Genomic DNA, 26,362 nt, shown 5'->3' with positions numbered 1-26,362 from the left:
TATGAAATTGACATTTGCGATCGAGTAAATTTCATAAGTCTAAACATACTTTAAAGAAAGTCGATTTAAATAAGCCTGAAATAAAACACCATACAATTTTTTTGATTTAATGTTGTTATTTGGGTTTTCTTTTGTTAATGTTATATTTTTTTTCATTTATTTCTCAAAATTAATCATTCAACCAAACATATTTTTTTTGTTGTTGTTATTATTATTATTTTATTCTATTATTTTATTTAAATTTATACTTGCCTTACAATGTGTTTGCTCTTTTCGTTCATTTTTATAGGGTTTTATAGTTCTCTTGATTCATTTTATTTATTTACTTTTTATGTTCATATATGAATAACATTACATAGTTAGTTATTGTATTTAATTTTGTTTATGTATATATAATTATTTGTTATTGTGTAGTTTATTTATTAAATATTGGTTTTAGTTTTTTCACTTTTCTCATTTTTTTCTAAAAAACGCGCACATTTACTACTTAAATAGACAGTTATATAAATATTTTTATGTATATGTGTGTGGGTGTGGGTGTAGATGTGTGATTTGGTATTTTAGTGTATATATATGCTGGAATGTATTATATAGTTATGTGTCCATGTAAATATATATAAATATATAGTTAATTATTATTATTATTTATTTATATATTTAAGTGAAATACATTTATAAATGTATGTAACAGTGATTTAGCAACAATTTTTAGTTTGGTTTGTATTTGCAGGTTTATTTTTATTTATTTTTTTATTTGTTTTTTATTTTAGAAAAATTATGAATATGTTTTGTTGTTGTTTTTGGCATTTGTTATGGTAAGAATTGGGCTGTGGTATTTTTTTTAAATAAATTTTATTTTTTCTTAGTGGGTTTATGGATAGGGATGGGAATGTGTGTGTGTAATGAGTGTTAAATTATTGTAATTTATTTTTTTTATAAAATCTTTAAATAATACTACTTTTATGTATTGTTTTTTGTTAAATATATATTTTTAATAATAAATTCCTATATGTGTTGCTCTGTAAAGCCTTTTTTAAAATGCCGTTTTATTTAAATTAGGATTAATTTCATAATTATTAATTTGATTTATTTAAATGAACGGTATGTAACTATTGAGCTTAGGGGGGAAATTTAGGAAAACAGCATGTACATTATGTTAATTTTAATTTTATTTGAAAATCTTTTTTCATAAAAGATTTAATTTCACATTTTTATAGAGAAAGAATTTAAATCCTAACATGCTACTCGGCCTGAAGGTCTGACATCCTTTAAGAAATCCAAATTTGTGGAATTTTTATTATTAACTACATTGAAATCTCTGACCTTTCCAGATAAAAATGTATCCACATTTGATGGATACATTTTTATCTGGAAAGGTCGGAAATATTGTTCGACATTTTTCATCAAGTGCATATATTTTCCAAATTTGTACACAAATAGTCTAAAAATTAACGTCTGTATTCATTTCTTAATTATGTTCTTATTTTTTATATCATATAGAATGAAATGCATATTTTGTAGAATTTACACCAAGAAAACAATATATTTGCCATACGTCAAAGATCAAGTTTTACCCTGAGCATAGGGTACTCTAATTCGATTATTGATGAATATTATGGTAGAATAATATAGGCAATTGCGCGACACAGCTGCTGGGACAATGAACTGTCACACCAATTTTGGAAATTGAGATTTTTGAATGAAAAATATTATTCAAACTTGTAAAAATTTTTTAAAAACGCATATTATAAAATTCTCCTATTTGCGTCGTGTAAAAAAAATAAAAATCTACTTATATTTGAAAATAAAAGTTTTACCTTCAGAATAGAGAATTCTAAATCGGTAATTGGTGAACACATGTGTGTCATGGTAAATAAAAATTTTCGCTTCGACACAGCTGCTGGGATAATGAACTGCCATCTCGATTTTGGAATTGAAAATTTCGAATGAAAAATTATTGAAATTTTGTAAAAATTGTTGAAATATGCCTGTCATAATAGCCCCCGATTTGGGTCGTATAAAAAAACATATAAAAATCTACTTATTTCGTCAAAACATTTTAAAATTGTTGATATGTCAATGTTCCCAAGCGTTGATGCATCTACCTGTATTCTTCTACCATTATGTGTATTTGATGTTACATATTGCTCATACATTACTTAAACGCATTTATAAACCGAAAATATTTCTTAAATTTTTTACCAAATTCATAAATTTTTCAAATTTGGTACCAAAATGCTCCAAATAATATGGTACACATAAATTTCATATTTATGTAAGTATTTTATAAGATTTTGAAGAATGAAATGCATATTTTGTAGAATTTACAGCAAAAAACAACATATTTGTCATACGCCAAAATTAAAGTTCTACCCCCAGAATAGGGAACTCTAATTCGTTAATTGGTGAACACATGTGTGTTTGATGTAACACATTGTTTACACATTGCTTTTACAGTTTCTTGAAAAATGTTTGATATAATTGAAAATTTGAATACGTGAGATGTAAAATGTTCCTAGTGATGCGAAATGGTTTTGGTAAGACCAATTCCACTGCACATATAGCAAAAAAAATTGCCCTAAGATTTCTTGGCCAAACCAATAATAATACCATGTTTTTTGAACAAGAAATGACATGCTGTTTTTTATAAATCATTAAATGTTCATTTCTAAATAATAGTAAGAATCAAAAATGTACAATATTGCTTTAACTTAAAATTCAATAAAAACCGGTTTTATTCTTGTTTTCAAAATCAATTCTACATTTTCATTTGCTATAACCTGAGTTATTAAGTTTGTTTTTGTGTTTATTTTTATATTTTCTTCTGTGGAATATGATGTTTTTATTGTTGTTTATATATTTTTTTTCATTTGTTGCCTACAATTTACAAATATCCATTTAACAATAACGAATCAAGCCATTTACATACAAAAGAGAAAAACAAATATATAACTTCTTATTTGTAGTTATCTCTACATTTCGGTTTATTGTGACTTTTTTCTTGGTTTTTCTTAAAGAATAATTTCACCGATGATATTTTTCTTAGTAAAAATGTCAAAAATAAAAACAACTAGTACTTCTGATGATATTAATGATATCTTTCAAATATAAACGATCTGTTCCAATACCTGCAAGGACTTATTAGTTTTGCCCTTTTTTCGATATCATAAAGAGAAAATAGATTATTGTAATAAGAACTTGTGTATTCTTGCTCTGTTCCAGAACCTTCTATTCTTTGCGATTACATAAAGGGAAAATCTGTTATCGTATTTATTTTACATTCTTGCAGTTCCGAAAGAGGCCATCTTTTCTGGAACAGACAATATTTCAAAAATATCATCAGTCATACATTTCCAAATACAAATGTCGCACGTTATTCCTTATTATAGAAAAAATTTCCGTGAATTTTTGTTTTTTTGAAATAAATCTCTGCAAATATTTTTTTAATTAGTAACATCGGTGACATGTTCCTATAAGAACAATTTAGTGGTACAATTTTTCTACTTGAAATATATATCACTGATAATGTCAAAAAATAATGTTATGTTATTTCATAATATAATTGTGAAATAATTTTGCAAATTTCCTTATTTTTAAATTGCACACAATATAAATCAGCTGTAGTTGTCAATCAGCTGTGTTACGACCAACACACATTACTGTTTAGATCATCTTAAAACAGGACAATCAATTTAAATTGAAAAGACCTCAACATGGTAGCAATCAGCTGATCAAATCGAACATTTGGTACAATATATCTGATGATTATCAGGATTAAAAAGTTATTTAATTTTTAATAGGAATGAAGGAAAATCGAAACTAAACAAGTTGTCTCACTGGTCCGACTGTTGTTGTCAATGTTGAGCTTCTTTTATATAACAAATATTGACATTATTAAAAAAAAAAATTATCGGGTGTTTTTTTGGCAAATGTGTTATCTATGCAAAACAAATCGAATTTGTTTTCTATCTTGTACAAAACACTTGTAGTCAATTGTAGAGTTCAAAAAAGAAATAAGAAGATTTTTACATATTAATTACACCATCTTTGAGTGATTTTGCCACACGTCAATGTGAAAGTTGCATGTATAGGTGACTCAAATTCGATTATTACTGATCATATGATATATACGTGAATATTGTCAACACATTTTTAAATTTATTTATATTAAGTGTTTTCAACTCGATTAACTTAGTTTCGAATGATATTTTTAAGAACATAATACAGTTATTGTGAAAGTTACATCAAGAATGTTTATTTTCGCCTTTGGACTAATTTGCAACACACCAATGTGAAAGTTGCTTTAGAATTTAGAATTTTTTTTAAATTTTAACTCGCTTGACCTAGTTTTTAATAATATTTCAAGAAAATAAACATAGACGCCTTTGAACTAATTTGCCATACGTCAATGTAAAAGATGGTTACTCAAATTCGATGATGACTGATTATTTGTTTAATGTTTATAGAAAGTTTACATAACATAGTTAGAACATAACACAGTTATCGTAAACTAATTTGCCACACGTCAATGTGAAAGTTGCTAAAATATATTACTCGAAATCGATTATTACTGATTTTATATTAAATGCTTATAGACAGTTAACACAATCATTTTAGGCAATCATATGCAATTCAATTAAGTGTATCGTACCTCAAGAAAATAAATAAGACGCCTTTAAACAAATTTGCCACACGTCAATGTGAAAGTTGCTAGAATTCAATTATTACAGATTTTATTTTAAATGCTTATAAACAGTTTACACAATCAGTTTATGAATGCATGCTTAATTTTGTCCAAATATTTTCTGAATTGGTTCAAATTAAGTGTTCCAAACTCGCTTATCCTTGTTTTATATAACATAACACAGTTTTTGTGGAATTTACATCATGAAAATAAACATAAACGCCTTTAAACTAACCACACGTCAATGTGAAATTTACATGTAAAGGTTACTCAAGATCGATTAATGCAGATCGTATTTTAGATTGCTATAGACGGTTTACGCAATCAGTTTATACATGCATACTGGATTTTGTCCAAATAGTTTTTGAATTAATTCAAATTGAGTGTTTCGAAATCGTTTAACATAATTTTGAAGAACATAAAAGACTTTCCGTGGAATTTACATCAAGAAAACCAACATAAATGGCTTTATACTAATTTGCCACAAGTCAACATGAGAGTTGCTAGCATAGGTTATTCAAAATCGATTATTGCTGATCATATTTTAGACGTTTATAGACAGTTTACACGAACAGTTTTGGCAATCATATGCAATTTAAGCCAAATATTTTTTGAATTCTTTTAAATGAAGTGTTTTAAAATCATTTAATCTAGTTCTGAATAACATAACTCAGTTTTCGTGGAAATAACATCAATAAAATTAATATAAAGGCATTTAAACTAATTTGCCACACGCCAATGGGAAAGTTGCTTATATAGGTTACTCAAATTCGATTATTACTGATCATATTAGATGTGTGTTGACAGTTTAGACAATCAGTTTTTTTAATTAATTCAAATTAAGTGTTTCAAACTCGTTTAACCTAGTTTTGAATAATATTTTAAATATCAAATTCCAGTTTTCGTAAAATTTATATATAAAAGTTACACGTTGATTTACTTGAAATTTGTTGTATAGGGTACACTAAATAGAAATTGTCTGAATGTTGTGAGGTTAAAATACAACTCCATTTCTGCTCAAATTACAAAATATAAATATTTTAACTAAAAACAGAGAAAAAGATCAGAATTTTTAGTTAGGCAATGAGCAGAAGGGAAATGAAAAAAATATATGTTTTTCCTCTCTTTCGCAAAACCGAAGGGTTTCTAAGAAAATATCAAGTCCACAAAGGAAATAAATTATTTTCAGTTGATATAGCCACCATGTTTGAGAACGCTTCTTCTAAAAATAATATTTCGAACAATTTTATATTAAATAACTGATTAATTTGTGATTTTATGGTAGCTGTTTTTTTTCTTCACAATACATCTATATTCGTAATGTTTACTATTAAAATACAAAATATGGTTATTGTTTTTATTGTTGTTGTTTCTAAAGCTGAAGCATTTGAGAGCTCTTGTTTTTTTGGAATGTTTACAAAAGAAAAACATTAAACCATTTGTTTTTTTTTGTGTGTTGTTCTTTTTTTCAAAACTTAGTTGTTACTCTTTTTCTTTATCAGTGTATAATAATCTCTATATAGGTATGTTATGCAAATGTATATATAATAATTATTATTATTATTAATATTAATAATTATATAATATGTATTGTTTATTACAGTTTTATTGTGTTCACGTTTTTTGTGGTATTCTCTTACTTCTCTCTCTCTCTAACTTCTTTTGTTCTTGGTTCATCATCTTAAATCTTTGCTTTCTTACAAATTTTTTTAACATTTATTATTCGGTGTATTTTTTGTATTGTTCAAGTTTACAGAGTTTAGTTGTAGTTGTTGCTGTTTTGCAATGGATTTCTTACGCTTGGGCGCCAATTTGCTGAATGTTCAAAATTTCATTTATTAGTGGGTTTTTTTCAGTATATGCAATGAATTATAATTTGTTGAGGGGGGGGGGGGTTGTATGTTACTAAGTTCTTATTTCTGTTAAATCGTCTACAAAACAAATTATTCCATTATAATTTAGATTTAAATTATTTTGAAGTTTTTCTATTTTGAATTTGATATCTAATAGGTGGGTTGCTGGTATTCCATGTTTTGTTGTTCCATGCCTCCTATTTTTTAAAGAAAAATATGAAATTTGAAAATAATTTGAAAATTTTTTGAGGAAAAATTAAATCTTACCCGTTTGCTGGCCTGAAAATGGTGAAGCACTATATTGGTCATTGTCATTATCCATGGAATAACTTGTGTAGGCCTGCTGATGCACCACATTGGCGGGATCGTTTTCAAAGGCCGATGTAAACTCATCGCCCGCCCCAATTAAGAAACGTTTGTAGGCCAAGAAAGCACACAGTGCCTAAAAACAATAAAACACCAAAAATTGATATTTTGTACTAAAATGATCTCAATTAAGGGGGTTCACATGTTGAAATATTTGGTTTGCCAATTTCTAAGACAATATGTCAAATTTATGAAGTATCTTCGAAAAACGCGTAATTTAGATGCCGGTGGAAACTAGCCTTAAGGGTGAAACAGAACCATGGTAGTAGAAGAATACAAGCATGGCAGAAGAATACAGGTAGATGCATCAACGCTTGGGAGCATTGATATGTCAAAAAAATTTAAATGTTTTTTCTTAATATAAGTAGATTTTTATATGTTTTCTTATACGACGTCATTCGGAGGTTATTATAATTCCTGTTTTTCAACAATTTTTACAAATTTAAATAATTTTTCATTCAACATTTTCAATTCCAAAATTGATTTGACAGTTCATTGTCCCAGCAGCTGTGTCGACGCGTCTACCTATATTATTCTACCATGAATGCAAGTAAATGCCTGGGAACAAATGTCAAAAATTGAAAAATATTTTTCAAAAAAATTTTAGATTTTTATAAGTTTTCTCATACGACAAATCTAAGGTCGTTATAACACGCATTTCCAAAAACAATTTTTTTCAAATTTGAATAATTTTTCATTAAAAATTTTCAATTTCAAAATTGGTTTGACAGTTCATTGTCTCAGCCGATATGTCGATTCGACTACCTGTATTTTTTGTACCATGAAAAGAATTACATTTCTTGCTTCGTTGAAGACATGATAGAAGAATACATCGACACAGCTGCTGGGACAATGAACTGTCAAACTAAATTTGAAAGGGAAATTTTTGTTTGAAAAGTTATTCAAATTCGAAAAAAATGTTAAAAAATGCCTTTCGCAGTATCCTCCGATTGGCGTCGTATAAGAACACATATAAAAATTTACTATTTTTTTTTAAATATTTCAAAACTTTTCAATGTTCCCAAGCGTTGATGGTTGACACCAAAATATAAAGGGCAACGGCGTAAGAATTTCAGAGCGTCTCTGAAATTTTCTTATAATTTGACATATGTCAAGCAAGAAAATGAAGCGAAGCGCTTGACTGGGTTTCCACCTTAAGTATCTTTTTAAACACACGTCTTGAAATCTATAACTACGTTTACATGAAAGCCGTCACAATAAAACACCTAATTTAAAATGTCACCCTAATATGTCAAATAAAACACATAAATTGACATTTAACTAACTTACCCATGTAAATATGGAGAACAATGAAAACACAATGGCCGCTTGCATATTTCCAGCACCAATGCCGCCAGGTGGCATTTCAGCTGAACTCCATTGTGACCACAAATAGATGAACGCCACAAAATACATAAATGCCCAAAATGCTGTAAGAAATATCCATAAAAAATTAAACGTCATGCAAATATCCTCCCTTATCTCCCACTCACCTGAGAAACCCATATCGGCCATAACGAAACGTTTTCGACTTTTCACCGATGACATGCGTTCAAACAGATATTCTCCCACAATAAATGCAATCGATGCAATAAACCCGAAAACCCCAACAGTGTTGCCATATTTACATGCCATATTATCTTTGTTGAACAGACACACCTCTTTGCCATCTTCTTCGCGATATCCCTCCGAGGATATACAACCAAAGACCACCACTGAGAAGAGCTGAAATGGGAAAACACACAATTGTAAAAATAAAATTGGAAGAAAAACCTAAAGAAAATACTTTAAAATTTAAAATTCATAACAAGAAATAATCAATCAATTAAGAAGTTAAAATAAATAAATTTCCAGCAAACATTTGGTAAAATGGGGCGAAGCTTCTTCTAAAAGCGAATAAACGTAAGGCTGGAAATACATAAAGCGCATATTTGGCTGGCTTAAGTCATCGGCTGGCTTCTTCGTAAATGAACAAAGGAGTTTTAGGTTGACCTAGTTCGATTTTGGCCCTAGGCTCCTTTGTTCATTTCCGAAGAAGCCAGCTGATGACTTAAGCCAGCCAAATAAGCGCTTTATGTATTCCCAGCTTAAGGCTAAAACGTATCGAAACCTAAATCACAGCACTATTGATATGTGTAGCTGACAACAGTGTTGTATTTTCACATTTCGTTCAGCCAAAAAGTCAAGCCGAAGTCACGATTTAAGCTTTGAACTGTTTCACTCTATGGAACAAGTTTTTTACAGGCTTAAATTAAACGGCTGGCTTCTTTCTTAAAAGAACAAAGGAGCGTAGGGTGAACAAGTATAAGTTACGGGCTAAAATTGAACTAAGTCAAATCTAAACTCCTTTGTTCTCTTACGAAAGAAACAGCTGATAATTTAAGCCAATAAAAAAGCTTTCTATGTATCTGCCCTTAAGGTGAGAATACATAACACGTTTTTTTGACTGGCTGAAGTCATCGGCTGACTGAAAAGAACAAAGGAGCCTAGGGTTAAAATCGAACTAATTTAACCTAAAATTCCTTTGTTCCTCTACGAAAAAAGCAGTCGATGAGTTAAAAACAGTCGATGAGGCTTGAAACACTTGAACTAACAGGACCTCACGAGCACCCAGCCATCTATTTAATGTTTTTTTAAGATATTCTATAATGTTTTAAAAAAATTAGACCAAATGGCATTTTTGTTTATCTTTCGTGCTTGATTTCAAACACATTAAGTAATTTGACAGCTATATATAATGATCAGCTGGAAGTACACATTTGTTGTACCATGGGCTGGATTTTATTTTACACCTGTTTAACAGGCTTGCTCTGGTATTTGATGTCATGTCTGGTATTTGATGTCAGAATCCAGAGATAGGGGCTTCTGCGATGTGAAAACAAATTTGTCGTACAGCGCTATTGAAGTAGCCAGACATACTAATGGCATGTTCGCACGTTTCAGAAAGAAATTATTTTTTTTACTTTTAAATTTAAGAATTTTTTCAATCAAGGTAGGTTCCTATAATGAGTTTTATATTAAATAATAATTTATAATTATGTCAACATAAAAAATAAAACACAAAAAATTGGGTTTTATTTTTGATCCGTTTAATAGGGTTGTTCTGGGTAGATGCTATGGAAATTCATTGACTTTAGAGCCATGGTAGAAGAATATAGGTAGGTAGTCGCATCAACACAGCTGCTGGGACAATGAACTGTCAAACCAATTTTGGAATTGAAATTTTTGAATGAAAAATTATTCACATTTGTAAAAATAGTTGAAAAATGCATTTAATAACAACCTAAGATTGGCGTCGCATAGGAAAACATATGCAAACCTTTATATTTTTAAAGAAACATTTAATATTTTTTTGACATATAAATGTTCCCAAGCGTTGATGCATCTACCTGTATTCTTCTAATATGCTTTAGAGCTATGCAACAAATTTGCCATACGGCGCTATGACAGGTTCACGTGATGGTGAATATAATTTTTTAGAGTTACTGCAATGTTTTTTTTTGTTTTTTTTTTTTTTTTTTTTTTTTTTTTGTATTAAGAAATCTGTTTATTTAGGTATGTATATAAAAAATACTCATAAAATAATAATATATAATAATGCCAGCCTAAACCTATATGCCCAACCTATAGAAGAAAGTGTTGGCCTGGATTTTATTGTAGACCTGCTTTGATATTATATGACCCCAGAATGAAAAGATAGCTGCTTTTAAGCTTTGCAAATTAATTTTTATTTTTACTTGACATACGGCGCTATTAAAGTAGCCATCCACATTAATGTCAGGTTCACATGATGGTGAATATAATTTTTTAGAGTTACTGCAATGTTTTTTTTTTGTTATTTTTTCTTTTTTTTTGCATTAAGAAATCTATTTATTTTAGGTGTGTTTTAAAAGTTAAAAAAAGAAAATCCTGGCATGGCTTTTGTTTTGGATCTGATTTAATATTATATGGCGCAGAATCTGAAGACAGCTGCTTTTAACCTTTGCAAATAATTTTTTTTTGACATACGGCGCTATTAAAGTTGCCATCCACATTAATGTCAGGTTCATATGATGCTGAATAGCAATTTTATAATCCACTCTTTTTTTTTTAATCTGCTAATAGGTGTGAATATACAAAACTTCCTTATAAAAAAAGACATATACAGGGTGAGATAAAAAACTGCAACAAAGTCAAACGCCACAATTTTTACATTTTTTTTTTTTGAATGAAAGCAAAAGATGTCCGAAATAGCATCAAATTTTAGAATAAGTTTAGTTTTGTTCGTATTGATCGCCTTTGGCACGGACTATGGCCATCAAACGGCCAATGAAACCGTCACACACTGCCTGCGGTATTTTGGCCCGTTCCCGGCAAAGCGCTTGCTTGAGGTCATTTTTTTTGCTTTCCAAAATATTCCAGACACAATAGTCCAACGGATTGGTATCTGGAGATTTTGTAACCATTCTTGGGTGGCGCGTGCTGGGTGCCATGATGCTGAGTCCTGTTGGAATGTCTAAGGTCTGCGGCCAAAATGTTTTGCGTGCTCAAGTCTTGAATACAACCTCCAGAATATTTTCGCTATAATATTCGGCATTTATTCTGATGCCACGGTAGATGAATACGAACGGAAAGCGACCATCGTCTGTTATGGCGGCCCACGGTCTATACCATCCTTACGGCCGGCGCTTGACTTGTGGTGGCCAACCGAAGGTGCACAATTTCACCTGACCTCTTTGGCAAGTAAACTCGATAATTTTGTTTGTTTACAAACTGCTGGACAAAGAATGTTTTCTCATCGGAGAAAATCAAATTCGGCAGTTCACCACTTTCGGCCAAGCGAAGCAACTCTTTAGCTCCTTTGAGTCTATTTTCTTTCCGTGGCGGTGTAAGTTCTTGCATTTTTTGGAATTTCAATGGCTTACCCCGAGCTCATTTATCAATATTTGCGGAATGGAATATTGCGATATGTTCAGCTCATGAGCCATTTTTCGGCCAACGCGACGACGCGGGTTTCGATCAAGGCGCTTCTTTACTTTTCGAACCATTTCTGAGGATGTTGCTGTTTTCTTTCGTCCACTTCCTTGACGTCGGGCTACGCTACCAGTATCACGGTAACGAGCGATGGTACAAGACACAAAAGATTTCTTCACATTTAAATGCTGGAGTGCTCTAACGATATCCACTTGTGGTTTTACAGCCAAATGTGAAGAAATCACACTATCACGCTTGAATTCCATCAAGAATAAATTTTTTTTCCGAAAAATTCTCACCAAAATGCTTTTGTACGCTTGTAAATAATATAATGAGCTGTCACTGGAATAATTTTAACAGCTGTTGGACGAGTAGCTTAGAAATGACAGCAGTCTGAAGTTGGTTGCAATGTTTTCATCTCACCCTGTAAATAAATTTTAAAAATTTCGGAAAAACATGGGCCGGTTTTTATTTTGGATCCGCCTTGATATTATATTGTCCCAGAATTCAGAGACGAGTGCTTTTAAGTTATGCAAATAAATTTGCCATACGGCGTTACTGTAGTTGCTTGTCATACTTATGGCATGTCCACACGTTGATGAATTAAAGTCCTTTTTAATTTAATCTCATTTGTTTGTTTTCTCTAACTTTTCAAAATTTAAACAATCTGTTTATTCTCTAAACATGCACAAAAAAAAATCCCTACAAAAATGTTCTGAAAACACAAGAAAAAAATATAACTCATGGAAAATCCACTTTCAACATTTGTCATCATTATAACAAATGTCAACCTAGAAAAAGACCATAAAAAACTGGGGCAAAACTTTAGAATGGGTTCTAGTTGTTTTTGTTAATGTGTTTTCCATTTATATTTTTTTTACAGCCTCCTCTGACTGAAACATGTGTGAAAAAGGTTTTTTTTTTCAAATACCATTGAGAGAACAAAGCGCTGCGAAAAAAAAAATAAAAAGAGTAGGAGAAAGAGAGTGGTGTGAGTAATGCATGTGTTTGACTAAATGGCAGGCAGACAGGACGGGTTGCATTTTTAATAACATTCATACACATACAAATACCGGACGAAGAAAAATAACGAAAAAAGAAGAGAAAAAGGACAATGGTATAAAAAAGCTTTTGTATTGCATCAGACAAATGTACACAAAGTAACGAACATCTGTTAAAACAAGCTTTATTTGATGATGCCAATTTGGATTGTTTGTCCAGCAAAAAATTTTTTAAAAAAGATGAGAGAGAAAAACGAATGACAAGGAAACTGTTCAAAATTATTCCATCGAATATAAAACCTAAGTGAACATAGCCAGCTGTCGTATACATGAGTATATAATACTGTGTACATAATATTACATACATAGTTACATAGCATCGTATTACTGCGTTACATGGTAACTAGGTGCTCATTTATTCCTGGGCACGTAGGCTTGCAGTAATTCTATACTATATGGATTGAGTGTGTTACTTTGAATGAAAACCTTGAAAGATGGTCATATACTTGAATTTAGTGTAATGATTAGAATATTCAAGAGATGGTGAATAAAAGGCCATCAAAAATCTGTACAAGTAAATCAAGGCCTCTTGATAACAACGAAAGTGAATTTGTCTATCGCAAAAAGTTTGAAAATAGTGGTAACTATCTCGCGAGTTCACTAGGTGAATATTTTTCTTTGTTCAATATTTAGCTTTGCTTTACAGGGATTTAAAGGTCGTTTACAGTTTATAGGGTTTAGTAAACCCAGTGAATTTAAATGGTCAATTCCTTTATTTATATCTATCATTCGTAGAGTCTAGAATAGTAGAAGAATACAGGTAGTCGCATCGGCACAGCTCATGGTAGAAGAATTAGGTAGATGCGTCGACACAGCTGCTGGGACAATGAACTGTCAAACCAATTTTGGAATTGAAAATGTTGAATGAAAAATTATTTAAATTTGTAAAAATTATCGAAAACGCGAATTATAATAGCCTCCGACCGACGTAGTATAAGAAAACATAAAAAATCTACTTATATTTGAAAGAACATTTAAATTTTTTGACATATCAGTGCTCCCAAGAGTTGATGCATCTACCTGTATTCTTTTGCCATGGGCACAGCTGCTGGATCAATGAAGAGTCCAACCAATTTTGGAATTGAAATTTTTGAATGAGCAATTATTCAAATTTATAAAAATTGTTAAAAAAAAACAACCCCGATTGGCTTCGTAAAGGAAAAAAAAACAAATCTTCTTATTTAAAAAAATAAAAAGAAAACAATGGAAAATTTTGACATATCAATGTTCTCAAGCGTTGATGCACCTTCCTGTATGCCTCTACTATGAAGCCTACTTCTAGGCGTTTCCCACAAATTTAAAAATCTTTAATACCATCCACCATTTGGAAGGAACTTGAAATTAAAAAAAACAAAAAAATCGTCAACAATTTTCCGAAGCCGAGGACCTGCATACACATTTTTTGTCATAGGTTGTAGTACCCATTAGGACCTTCAAATACGAAATTTAACACAATTCCGTTGAATAATGTCGCTAATATCATCAAAATACCGAATATCGGGAGGTACCGCTATATGGCTATACGAAGACGTGGACCGCACAGACAATTTTCTTTCATAGGCTGTATTACCCATTAATTACTTCAAATATGAAATTTGAAACAATTCCGGTTAATAATGCCGATAAAATCATCAAAATATCGAATATCGGGAGGTATCGTTATATGGTGGCTATACGAAAACGTGGACTTGCACACGTAATTTTTTTTTTTTGTCATAAGTTGTAGTATCTATTAAGATCTTCCAATACGAATTTTGAATCAATTCCGGTTGATAATGTCGCTAAAATCATAAAAATGCCGAATATAGGGAATCACCGATACATGGGGCTATACGAAGACGTGGACCAACATAGACAATTTTCTGTCATAGACTGCAGAACCTATTAGGAAATTTAAATAGAAAATATGAAACAATTCCGGTGAATAATATCGCTAAAATCATCAAAATACCGAATATAGGGAGGTATAGTTATATGGGGTATATACGAAATCGTGGACCTATAAAGACAATTCTCTTCCAAGAGGTAAAGTGCTTTGAAAGAACGTCTAATGTGAAGTTTCGGACAATCAAATGTAGTTAAAATCGTCAAAATACCAAATAGGGAGATACCCTTAGATGGGGGATATACGATATCGTGGACCTATATAGAGAGTGCTCTTCTAGGAGGTAAAGTATTTAGAAGGAACTTCTTTTGTGGATTTTCAGACATATCCAATGAAAAATTTGGCTTCAATCATCCAAATACCGAATATCGGTTGTACCGTTATATTGGGGCTATATGATATCGTGGACCGATATAGCCCATCTTCGAACTTGACCTGCCTGCAGACAAAAAAATAGATATGTGCAAAATTCCATCTTCCTATCTTAATTCGTTTTGACTCTAGCGTGATTACAACAGACAGACGGAAGGACGGACTGGGGCTAAATCGTTTTAAAATGTTACGCTGATCAAGAATTTTTGTTAGGTCTAAAATTATTATTTCAATGAGTTACAATCGGAACGACGAACTTAATATACCCTCCATACTATGTATGGTGGAGGGTATAAAAAACCTTTGGAGTATTGTATAAATATATACAAACGTAATTTTTGGTATAAATATTGCATAAAAGTATATTTACACACAAATCTTTATTTTTTGACCCATCCATGGCAGAATAATTCAGGTAGATGCATCAACGCTTGGGAACATTGATATGTCAAAAAAAAATTTAAATATCTTTTCAAATATAAGTAGATATTGATATGTTGTCTTATACGACTACATTCGGAGGTTATTATAATATGCGTTTTTCGGCAATTTTTACAAATTTAAAAAACATTTCATTCAACATTTTCAATTCCAAAATCTGTTTGACATTTCATTGTCCCAGCAGCAGCTGTGTCGATGCCTCTACCTATATTCTTCTACCATGGTATAAATATTGTATAAAAGTATATTAACACACAAATCTTTCTTTTTTGACCCAACCCAATAAATTTGACATATGCCTTAACAAATTTATGATTGATCACTTATTGCAGTTAACCCGGGTAAAGATTTCGCATATAACAATATTATATATTTTTATGCAGCTAAATATTGTTCTGAATATTCACCTTTCATATACATGACTCGAAAATAATGTGTAAACTACCTTTTATGTGCTATCAATTCACTTTACTTTCCCACTTTCTCTAATGTATTTTCTCACATTAAAGGCCCCCCCCTCAGATTCGCCCCTTTTACAGAGAGCACATGCATTGCATTTTACCAAGCTACCGTTATATGTGACATCACTCTCATACTTTTCTACACTCTATTCAGAAATTGAAACTCAAAGAGAGTCTCTCGTTTTCCCGTTGCATTTACTACTCGTTGAACACAACACACCCAGTCATTGAGACACACACACACACACCAACAACGGGACTTGCATGCCCGCACTGCACAAACAACAGAAACAGCATAGATTTTGTTTTAGTTGCAATTTCTATTTATTTTCTTGGTAATCAAATCAAAAGGAAACAACAATAAATAAACCAAAAATAACAAGGAAAGAGAATCAAAACCAAACTGAGGAGAAGACGAAGAAGCAGCATGTCAAACAACAACAACAGAGCAAACAGGTGCGAATCCAAACTTGAAGGTCATCGATGACCTCGCTTGGTTGCTAATGAAAAATTTATGATTTGACCCATTTTATAATGGAATTGTGGTGGTGGGTTGGTTGGTTGTGAGAACATGGTATGAGGTAATACATAAAAATATACATATTTTTTTATATAAATGCATGTATGTCCTTTCAATATAAAATTTATGTGGGACAAAGTTGTTAAATATATTCAAGGTTGGGATTCCAGTTTTTTATGGTACACACACACATACAGCCATATACTTTCATTGCATTTTCTTGTTATTCCTTGGTATTTCGTTGAGTTTAGACAAGGTAAACTTTTGGAATTCTTGGCATGAATGAAAGTAGTTTCTTGTTGTAAGTAGGTAGGTAGGTTGGTAGGTATTTGGTGTTAAATACTTGGCCAAGTTTTAGTTTTGTTTTAAAGGTCAACAATGCGTATAAGTTATAATTAATATTTATTACTTATACGACGACGTATTGGTCGGTTGATGAGGGGGAAAATAAGTGTTTGGTAATAAAGAACAAATTTTGAGGGAATAGAAATAAATAGTTGAAAGAAGAAAAATAGAAAAACGAGGAATGATAAGGACCCAAAAAATCTATGCAATCTATAGAAGTCTTGTATACAGGGTGAGATGAAAAAACTGCAACCAACTTCACACTGTTGAGATTTCTAAGCCACTCTTCCGACAGCTGTTAAAGTTATTCCAGTAATAGCTCATTACATTGTTTACAAGCTTCCAAAAGCATTTTGGTGAGAATTTTCCAGAAAAAAAGTTATTCGTAATGGAATTCAAGCGTGGTAGTGAGATTTCTTTATATTTGGCTGGAAAACCACAAGTGGCTATCGTTAGAGTACTCCAGCATTTAAATGTCAATAAATCTTTTGTGTCTCGTACCATCGCTCGTTACCGTGATAGTGGCAGCGTAGCCCGATGTCAAGGAAGTGAACGGAAGAAAACAATAATATCAGCAGAAATGGTTCGAAAAGTAAAGAAGCGACTTGATCGAAACCCACGTCGCAGTGGCCGAAAAATGGCTCGTGAGCTGAACATATCGCAATATTCCATCCGGCAAATATTGAAAAATGAGCTCGGAGTAAAGCCACTGAAATTTTAAAAAGCGCCAGAACTTACACCGCAAGAGAAAAGAAATAGACTCAAAAGAGAGAATGGTTACAAAATGAGGTTCCTCGCTTCATTTCCAGCGCGCAATGGCCACCAAAATCTCCGGATACCAATCCGATGGACTATTGTGTCTGAAGTATTTTGGAAAGCAAGTTTGGCACTAAAAAAATTCAAAATGTCGATCACCTCAAGCAAGCGCTTCGCCGGGAATGAGCCAAAATACCGCAGAGCAACATTCGGGTAGCGTGTGACGGTTTCGTTGGCCGTTTAAAGGTCATAATTCGTGCCAAAGATGACCAATTCGAACAAATCTAAACTTATTCTAAAATTTAAGGCTATTTCCGACATTTTTTGCTTTCATTGAATAATTTTTTTTTTAAAAAATGTAAAAAATGATGGCGTTTAACCTTGTTGCAGTTTGTTTTTATCTCACCCTGTAGTCTCATTTTTCTGCCTTGCTTATGTCAAACCTGCTCATTCGTGTCCACCAATTGGCCACTTTTCAGATTTCTTTTCTTTCCCAATGCCCAATGACATTGGAGGCATTGTTTGTTTTTGTTGTTTATCTTTCATTTCAAAACAAAACAAAAATCCGTAATAGCTTAACAATCACGATTTACTATAACCATGTTCATGACTACTATGGTCGCTTGGCCATGGTCAGAATGATTTGTTTCTTTGCTTTTGGTTGTTTTTCTTTTCTATTTTTGTTTTAAATTTTCACATTACATTGGGTAAGTGCAAATAAGTGCTGGGTGTGCAAAGAAAATATGGCTATGAAATCTGTCAATACCAAAAGGCAAAGTCATTCTTAGGTTTTCAAAAAAAAATCTAAATCAAAAGCAATAAACGTGCAGCAGAAGAAGAAAAATAAAGAAATGCGATAAAATGGAATTCTTGGTACGTCATCTCGACCAACTATTTTAGGGCCCATTCATGGTTTCATATTTAATTTCCTTTTGCTGACAACAAAAGCAAAAACTACCACAATTGGAAAAGTGCTGGAAACAATGGCATAGTGTGTGGTTGTAGTTGTCATGTCTATTCCTTATTGTCATTTTTTTTTTTTTTTGTAATGACAATGGCCAAGTGATGGCCATAAATCCGTGGGGGGTTTTGTTTGGTGGCATGATTTTTTTTAAGTTAAGTTTTCAGCCCCCTATTTGTCCCTTTAAATATAAGTTGTAATCGAAAAAAGATATAGATAAAAGTGTTTTTTAATAGTCAACATTTCCAGAAAGAATGTAAAGTTTGATCTGCTCCAGAACTGCAAGAATTTAAAAGTTATTACTACGTTAAACGATTTTCCCTTTATGATATCGAAGAAATTTAAAAAAATAGTAGAATCTTGCAGGTTCTGGACTAGAGAATTTAATTAAAGAAAGACATTTATATGTTAATTTAGTTCGTATTTAAGAGCTCTCAACGTTATTCAAATGCCAATGTGAACATGGTAGCCCATCCCAGAAAACCGTTTCCCTTTCAACATTTATAGCATACTTTAAGGAGCTTCCAATGATTTTTAAACTTCAAAGTAACATTAATGGTAGAAGAATATAGGTAGACTCATCGACACAACCGCTGGGTCAATGAACTGTCAAACCAAAATTGGAATTGAAAATGTTGAATGAAAAATTATTTAAATTTGTAAAAATTGTTGAAAAACGTGTATTATAATATCCTCCGAATGACGTCGTATAAGAAAACATATAAAAATCTACATAAATTTGAAGAGAAATTTAAAATTTTTTGATATATCAATGTTCCCAAGTCTTGATGCATCTACCTGTATTCTTCAACCATGGTACCATATTTTACATAAATACACTTTTATTTTATATATTCTATACTTATATTAATATCTACTTTACTGTAAAGCTCTTCTTTTTAGATAAAAAAATTTTGGAAGTAACTCAAAAGAGGCTATACAAATGCTACAGATAACTGTGGAAAAAGCCCTAAACATTCAAATTTAGCGACCTATTTAGCATAAAACGCAATTTCAACTGCCAATTTCATTACGTATATGTCAAATAAAATCTACTGGATTTAAGAGTTGATTTCATTTTGAGGTATAGGGAATGGAATTGACAGTGAAAGATAATTGTATGAAATAAAAATGAGAATTCTATAAAAAATCACGATTATTATCTTCAAAGTCTTTGATGAAAAATGCCTTACAAAATTCAAGATTTTTTTTATAGTTGGTCCTTAGAGAAAAGATTCTTTAAATTCCAATATTGTAGAACTGATAGTTTTTGGAAAAAAAAAATTCTTTGAGAAGAGGTATTTTAATCAGGTATAAATCACCGGCTGGTTTTTCGTAAAAGCACAAAGGAATAAATGTGTCTAGTTTAAAGATGAGGACATGGTACAATTTGGGCTCTGCTTTTTCTGTAATTTACCTCGTCAAATTGAAGGGCATAGCAAACAGGTTCCCACCTCTGATTTGTTTACATACAATATATTCATAAATAAATATTTTGACAATGATATGTTATCAAATGTATAACTTTTGAAAAAAAATTTAACATATAATTCCTATACCTTCTTAGTTCTAACATTGGTTTTTGAACAAAGGAGCGTAGGGCCGAAATCGAACTAGGTTAGCCTAAAACTATTTTGTTCCTCTTCGAAAAAAGCCAGCCGATGACTTAAGCTACTCAAAAAAAGCGTTTTATGTATTCTTAACTTAAATTGTGGCCCAGAATATACAATTATATCATGCAAAGTCTAAAACCCAAGATTATAGCTCTTGATTTTGGATTATATAGAATTCTATAAAACACTTGTATAATTACTTATAGTAATTAAAAAAAGATATTTTAAAAAGATTACAAATTCTTTACAATTTCCACAATTAAAGCTCTAACAGTTTTTGGATGAAGATCTCCTAAAAATCCGCAGCTACCGACAGTTCTAGAAAAAAAAATCATTGAAAATTCACAATTACAGCTCTAATAGTCCTTGGGAGAAGATTTCTCCGTATTTCTCCGTAAAAATCCGTAAATTTTTTCTATAAAAGTCCTTAAAAAAACTTATTTAAACCTCACCGATGGCCCATAAAAACATTCGTTTAAACATCCACCAAGAAATTGAAAAAAATCGTAGAAAAAGAAAAAAATGTTTTAAAAAATTAAAAAAAATAGACAATCGAAAAAAAAAAAACTTAAAAAATTATAAGATAGTCTTTGAAAAAATTACGTTTAATGGATAGTCCTGACAAAAATTAATTAAAATGTTCTTGAGCACAGTTCTCTCTCTCTCTCTCTCTCTCTCTCTCTCTCTCTCTCTCTTTGAAAAAAATCATTGAATTAAAATTATAGCCCCTTCAGGTGAGAATACGTAAAAGGGTTTTTTGATTGGCTTAATGAAAAAGAGAGCTTGGAGAACTAGCATAAATTATGGGACGAAACTGAACTAAGTCAACCTACAATTCCTTTGTTCTTTTCCCAGCCAATGAAAAAAAAACCTTTTATGTATTCGCACCTTTAAAATATATTGCAAAATATTACCATGATAGTCCTTAAAAGTGTTCCTAAAAATCCATAATTATTCTGAATATTATATACAATTCCACAAAAACAGATTCTTAAAAATTTTAAATAAATATAATTAAAAATGACTTCATATTTCCAGAATTGCATTACTGAAAATCAATAGAGGTGAGGGTACATAAAAGGTTTTTTTTGACAGACTTAAATCATCTTAAAATAACAAAGAAGTTTTAGGTTGATTTAGTTCAATTTCGGTCCATTATTTATATTTGTTAACCCTACGCTCAAAAAAGGTGTTTTATGTATTATCCCCTTTATAGAAATATTTAGCGAGGAGTTCATTCTTTCCATTATTATATCAAAAAATTAAATTCCACCCACTTCGGCTTAAAAATAAGGCTTAGACATTGAAAATTTCCTGAAGAAATAAAGGGTTTATATGCTTGAAAAAGTGCAAAAGTATAAATTTAAAAAAATACAAAAAATCGGAAGGTAAGTTTTAATGGAAAATATATAAGAAAAAATAATAAAAAAGGAAGCTAAAATACAACCCTGATGCTATATCTGTTTTTTTGTCGCAATCACGATTTAAAAATTTCTCCAAAAATAAATGAATTTTAAACGGTTTTCTTATACGAGGTTGGTATGATACGTGATTTTCAACAAATTTCAATTATTTAATAATTTTTCATTCAAAATTTAGAATTTCAAAAATATTTTGACAGCTCATTGTACCAACAGCTGTGGTGGTGCCACTACATATATAATTTTATCATGGTCACAATGATTTCAAATGATGTGTAGTAGGAGTTTCTCACCTATTTCTTATTTTTCTTCATTTTTTAAATGAACTAAAAATCGCGAAAAATCAAAGTTTTTTGATTTTTCTTTTAGAAATATAATTCATTTTATTCTTTTATCATTGCCATGGCAACACTGGTTAGATTCTTTAATTTGCTCTTTGTAATAAATGATACTTTTGATCATTGATTTTTAAAATATTTTGAAAGAAATCACTATGACAAAGGTCAAGCACTCTCAGAAAACCTTTAATCGGCTGGTAGCTTTGCAATACATTTTTATTATACCATGATAATAGCGAATTGTGGACCTATGTGCAATTTCAGCTATCTAAAGGTGCAAGTACATAAAAAGCTTGAAGTCATGGCTAGGTATATTAATGTCAAATTATAAGGGAAAACGGCGGCAGAATTTTAGTGCGGCTCTGTAATCCCTTTATTAAATGTCACAAAATATGCCTAGCCATGACTTCAAGCTTCTTATGTACTTGCACCTTAACCCACTAACATGGTAGAATAAGACAAGTAGACGCATCGACACAGCTGCTGGGACAATGAACTGTCAAACCAATTTTGGAATAGAAAATGTTGAATGAAAAATTTTTCAAATTTGTCATGAAAAATGCTTATTATAATAACCTCCGATTGACGTTGTATAAAAAACATATAAAAATCTACTTATATTTGAAAAAATATTTCAAAATTTTTCGCATATTACTGTTCCCAAGAGTTTATGCATCTACTGTATTCTTCCACCATGTCCACTAAGAACTCAAAACATAAAATTACAATGGATCCGGTTGGAAATTGTGGTTAAAATTCCAAAAACAACGTGAAATCAGGTGGTGCCTATGAGGTTCATTAAGATATTTTCATTTTGTAAATAAAATTTGTGTTAAGAAAATAGAATCCACAAAGTTTCCGAAGTTTATGATAAATACCTCTCAATTTTTTGCGATATTAGAACGCTTTTTGGCCTTTTTTGAGCCATTCATTCATAGGGTGCGGCATGGTAGAAGGATATAGGTAGACGCATCGACACAGCTGCTGGGACAATGAACTGTCAAACCAATTTTAGAATTGAAAATGTTGAATGAAAAATTATTTAAATTTGTAAAAATTGTTGAAAAACGCGAATTATAATAGCCTTCGAATGACGTAGTATATGAAAGTATATAAAAATTTACTTATATTTAAAAAACATTTAAATTTTTTTGGCATATTAATGCTCCCAAGCGTTGATGCATCTACCTGTATTCTTCTGCCATGGGGTGAGGTTCAAAAGACTTCAAGTCTTAAGTCCAAGAACATTTAAAACGAATTTAAAAGTCCTTTTATCTTTTTTTATGTCTTTTATTTATTGCAAATATTTGTTAAGTTCATTTCAATCTCCCACTCTTTCCGTACCCTCTTTCTTTCCTGCCCCCTCCCTATTGCAATAAAATTAAGATTTAATTTGAAAATTAGTTTCTCCATCACAGATTGCATTTGCAGTCATTTGGGAATTTCCTTGCTATTAACACAAATATCCTTTGATATTTGCGTGAGAGAGTGTGTGTGTGTGTTTTAAAAAAAACCCATATCCTTGTGACAATTCCCCAGCAAGCATTTAAGTGAGTAAATATCAAAATATCCACATGTGTGTGTGTGGGTGTGTTTGTAACTCATCTATTCCCATTGGAGTGGAGTGTCATGAAATAATTCCAACAAAATTACAGTAACAACAACTTAATGTGTTTTTTACAAAAAAAAAAAAAAAAAAAAACGTTTGACATTTTTGCGATTGTGTGCTGGAGGTCCTCCATTACAAATTCTAGTTGTTAAAAGCCAAGTACTCAACTTTCCACTTGATGACTTCTTAAGGACTCTCAGATTTATTTTGAAGCATGGCCAGGATTTGTTTGGCTTGATGGGTTGAGAGAGGGGGCGGGTAGGACATTTTATGAAAGGGGAGAAATTGTGGAGGGTGTTGGTACTGTATTGGTGGGGAGAATTTGTTTTTTTTTATCCCCAGGGATAATATATTGCAGGATTATGATTCCATCGAATGTCAGGACATGTGCAGGGATTTTCTGTAATATTTGTTTTAAAAAGGATGCGTGTGCGTTCTGTTAAGTCCTTTTAATGAAGACCTTGTATCTAATCTAATAAAATTGAAGGAACGTGGAAAAAAGTCAAACACACACGCACGCACACACACACATACACCCACAGAAAACGCCAAAATCAATAAAACAAATTTGCATAATGTATGTACCCTACATTGTTGTTATTTATATACCAGTAGTATATATCTAGTTTGATACATATGTATGTATGTGGGCATGTAGTATATAGGCATGTCCTTAGAGTATATATACAACAAGAAAACATGGTCACAACAACCAAAAAAAAAAAAAAAATACATAAAAGACACTCAAAAAATAGTGGCAGAAACATCAACATTAAGTAAAGGAATTTTTGAGGAGATTTAAGGGTTGGTTTTGGGGAATTTTGGTAGAGGACAAACAAAAAAGCTACATAAATTCCAAAACAGTTCTTGAGGAATTTTTTTATGTTTCCTTTTTTCAATAGGAATTCCTTGTCTTCAGAGGAATAAAAAGCCACTTTCTTTGGATTTTTTTTTTATTTTTCCTTTACTAATTTTGATTTTGAATAATAATTCCTTGTCTTCTGGAAAAGAAAAAACCATTTGGTACTTCCTCTTCTTTGGGGAGGAAATAAACTTGGTATCCTCTATTGGTTTCGTTTTAAAAACCCCTTTTTCTTCTCTCTCCCCTTTTTTCCTGTTTCATAATATTTAAAAAATTACATTTTCGCTTTCAAAACTTACCCAACACAAGGCTCGTATCACAACTTGGGGTTTCATGGCAAACGAGAGGGGGTCGAAGGCCCCACCGGCCTTGCCACCACCATAGGCTCCACCAGCATTCATATTTAATATTTGATTTAGCATATCCATTTTTGATTACAACAATAAAAACACCAAATACCAATGAAAATAAATTATTCTAAAATTTTTCACTCCTCCTTCAACTGCTTAAAAATTCTTGTTTTACTATTTTGTTTATTTTTTATTTTGTTTGGAAAATCTCAAACTTTTATTTAAAAATGCAAAATTTTCCTGTGATTTTTTTCCAATTTTTTTTGGCTTTTTCGTTTCTTGCTCTTCCTTTGGTCTCTACACTTTTATGTAATTTCGTATTTCTTATAGCAAAGCTCTAGTGTAAATAATTGCCTTCAAATCCTGTGTTTTACACACAACGAGAGAGAAAGAGAGCGAGAGAGAGCAGGGGACACTACAATAAATTGTCCTGTTATTTTGTTCACTTTTCTTCTTCTTCTTTTCTTTTTTGCTTTGAAAATTGTTACGTTTTTTGGATGTATTATTATTTCTTTTCTATTATCTCGGAACAAGAATAAGGGGGCAAACGGAGAGAGAGAGAGAGAGAGAGAGACAATGGCTTCCTTCCTTTCTTGGCTTTACTCTTTGCAAATACTACAGCAAGTGTCCAAGTTCTCGTCTTGGAAGATGATGACTTTGAGGAGAGTAGTTTTGTTCTGTGAGTGACTCTGGAAAGTCTCTCGTTATTTTTCTGCCACACAATAAGGGCCAGCAAAGGAGGGTGGCTTGATGGTTTTTGTAGCGCACAACCACACACACTCAAAAATCTCACAAGTAACCGTGCCTTGGTGGCGTATACTTTTTATTTTTTATAAATATTTTTTTCTATTTTTTTTTCAATTCACAATATTTTATCAATTTTCTCTTTAATTTTCTTCTATTTTTTTCTCTTTAAATATTCTTTGAAAATATTATTTTGCAAAATTACACAAAATGGAGAGATTTCTTTTTCGTTACAAAGCGCGCCTTTGTTTTCGTAACAAATACCAAATCGAACTGAATTTGTATTTTTCTGTTCCAAAATTTGTCTCACATTGACAGAAACCAATAGGGAAAAATGCAAAGCTTTTATGAAAGCCCAAATCATAGTAAACAAGAAAAGCTTTTTACAAAATAAAAAAGGAATGAAAAACCAACCCCTAACAAATGGAATATGGGAAACGGAAACAGCAAACAAAAAGCCAAAGCAGGACGGATATAAATCTTACCTTAGAGTGATGACATATGTGATACCCTACACTTTACAATATAAAAGAAGGCTATATGCTACAAAAAAACCCGTTTGGAAGGGTCTTGTATCAGCCTTAGACTTAAAACTATTAGACTCATGTATCAGATACTTATACAGGATTAAATAAAAAAAAACTGCAACAAAGACAAACGCCACAATTTTTAAATTTTTCTTTAATTTTATTGAATGAAAGCAAAAAATGTAGGAAATAATATCGAATTTTAGAATAAGTCTAGATTTCTTCGAATTGGTCACCTTT

The 26,362-nt window shown here is 31.3% G+C and overlaps 1 protein-coding gene across 1 annotated transcript; it reads right to left on the bottom strand.

Moving 5' to 3' along the window:
- Positions 1-456: 456 nt before the first annotated feature.
- On the bottom strand, positions 457-25,928 carry LOC101889835 (synaptogyrin). The gene is made up of 5 exons (XM_005189985.4): positions 24,801-25,928; positions 8,397-8,628; positions 8,194-8,333; positions 6,805-6,979; positions 457-6,734 (listed from the first exon to the last, which is right to left on the bottom strand). The coding sequence occupies exons 1-5, from the start codon at positions 24,927-24,929 to the stop codon at positions 6,688-6,690; spliced, it is 723 nt and encodes a 240-aa protein (XP_005190042.1). The 5' UTR covers positions 24,930-25,928; the 3' UTR covers positions 457-6,687.
- Positions 25,929-26,362: the final 434 nt, after the last annotated feature.

Source organism: Musca domestica, unplaced genomic scaffold, assembly GCF_030504385.1.
Source record: "Musca domestica strain aabys unplaced genomic scaffold, Musca_domestica.polishedcontigs.V.1.1 37, whole genome shotgun sequence".
Taxonomy (NCBI): Eukaryota; Metazoa; Arthropoda; class Insecta; order Diptera; family Muscidae; genus Musca; species Musca domestica.
This window is presented reverse-complemented; position numbering and strand designations above follow the sequence as displayed.

Coding starts and splice junctions, on each gene's coding strand:
- LOC101889835 (XM_005189985.4), bottom strand. CDS start 24,929: ATGGATATGCTAAATCAAATATTAAATATGAATGCTGGTGGAGCCTAT. Junction 8,629..24,800: donor TGATACGAGCCTTGTGTTGG/GTAAGTTTTGAA, acceptor TTCCCATTTCAG/CTCTTCTCAGTGGTGGTCTT. Junction 8,334..8,396: donor GGCCGATATGGGTTTCTCAG/GTGAGTGGGAGA, acceptor TATTTCTTACAG/CATTTTGGGCATTTATGTAT.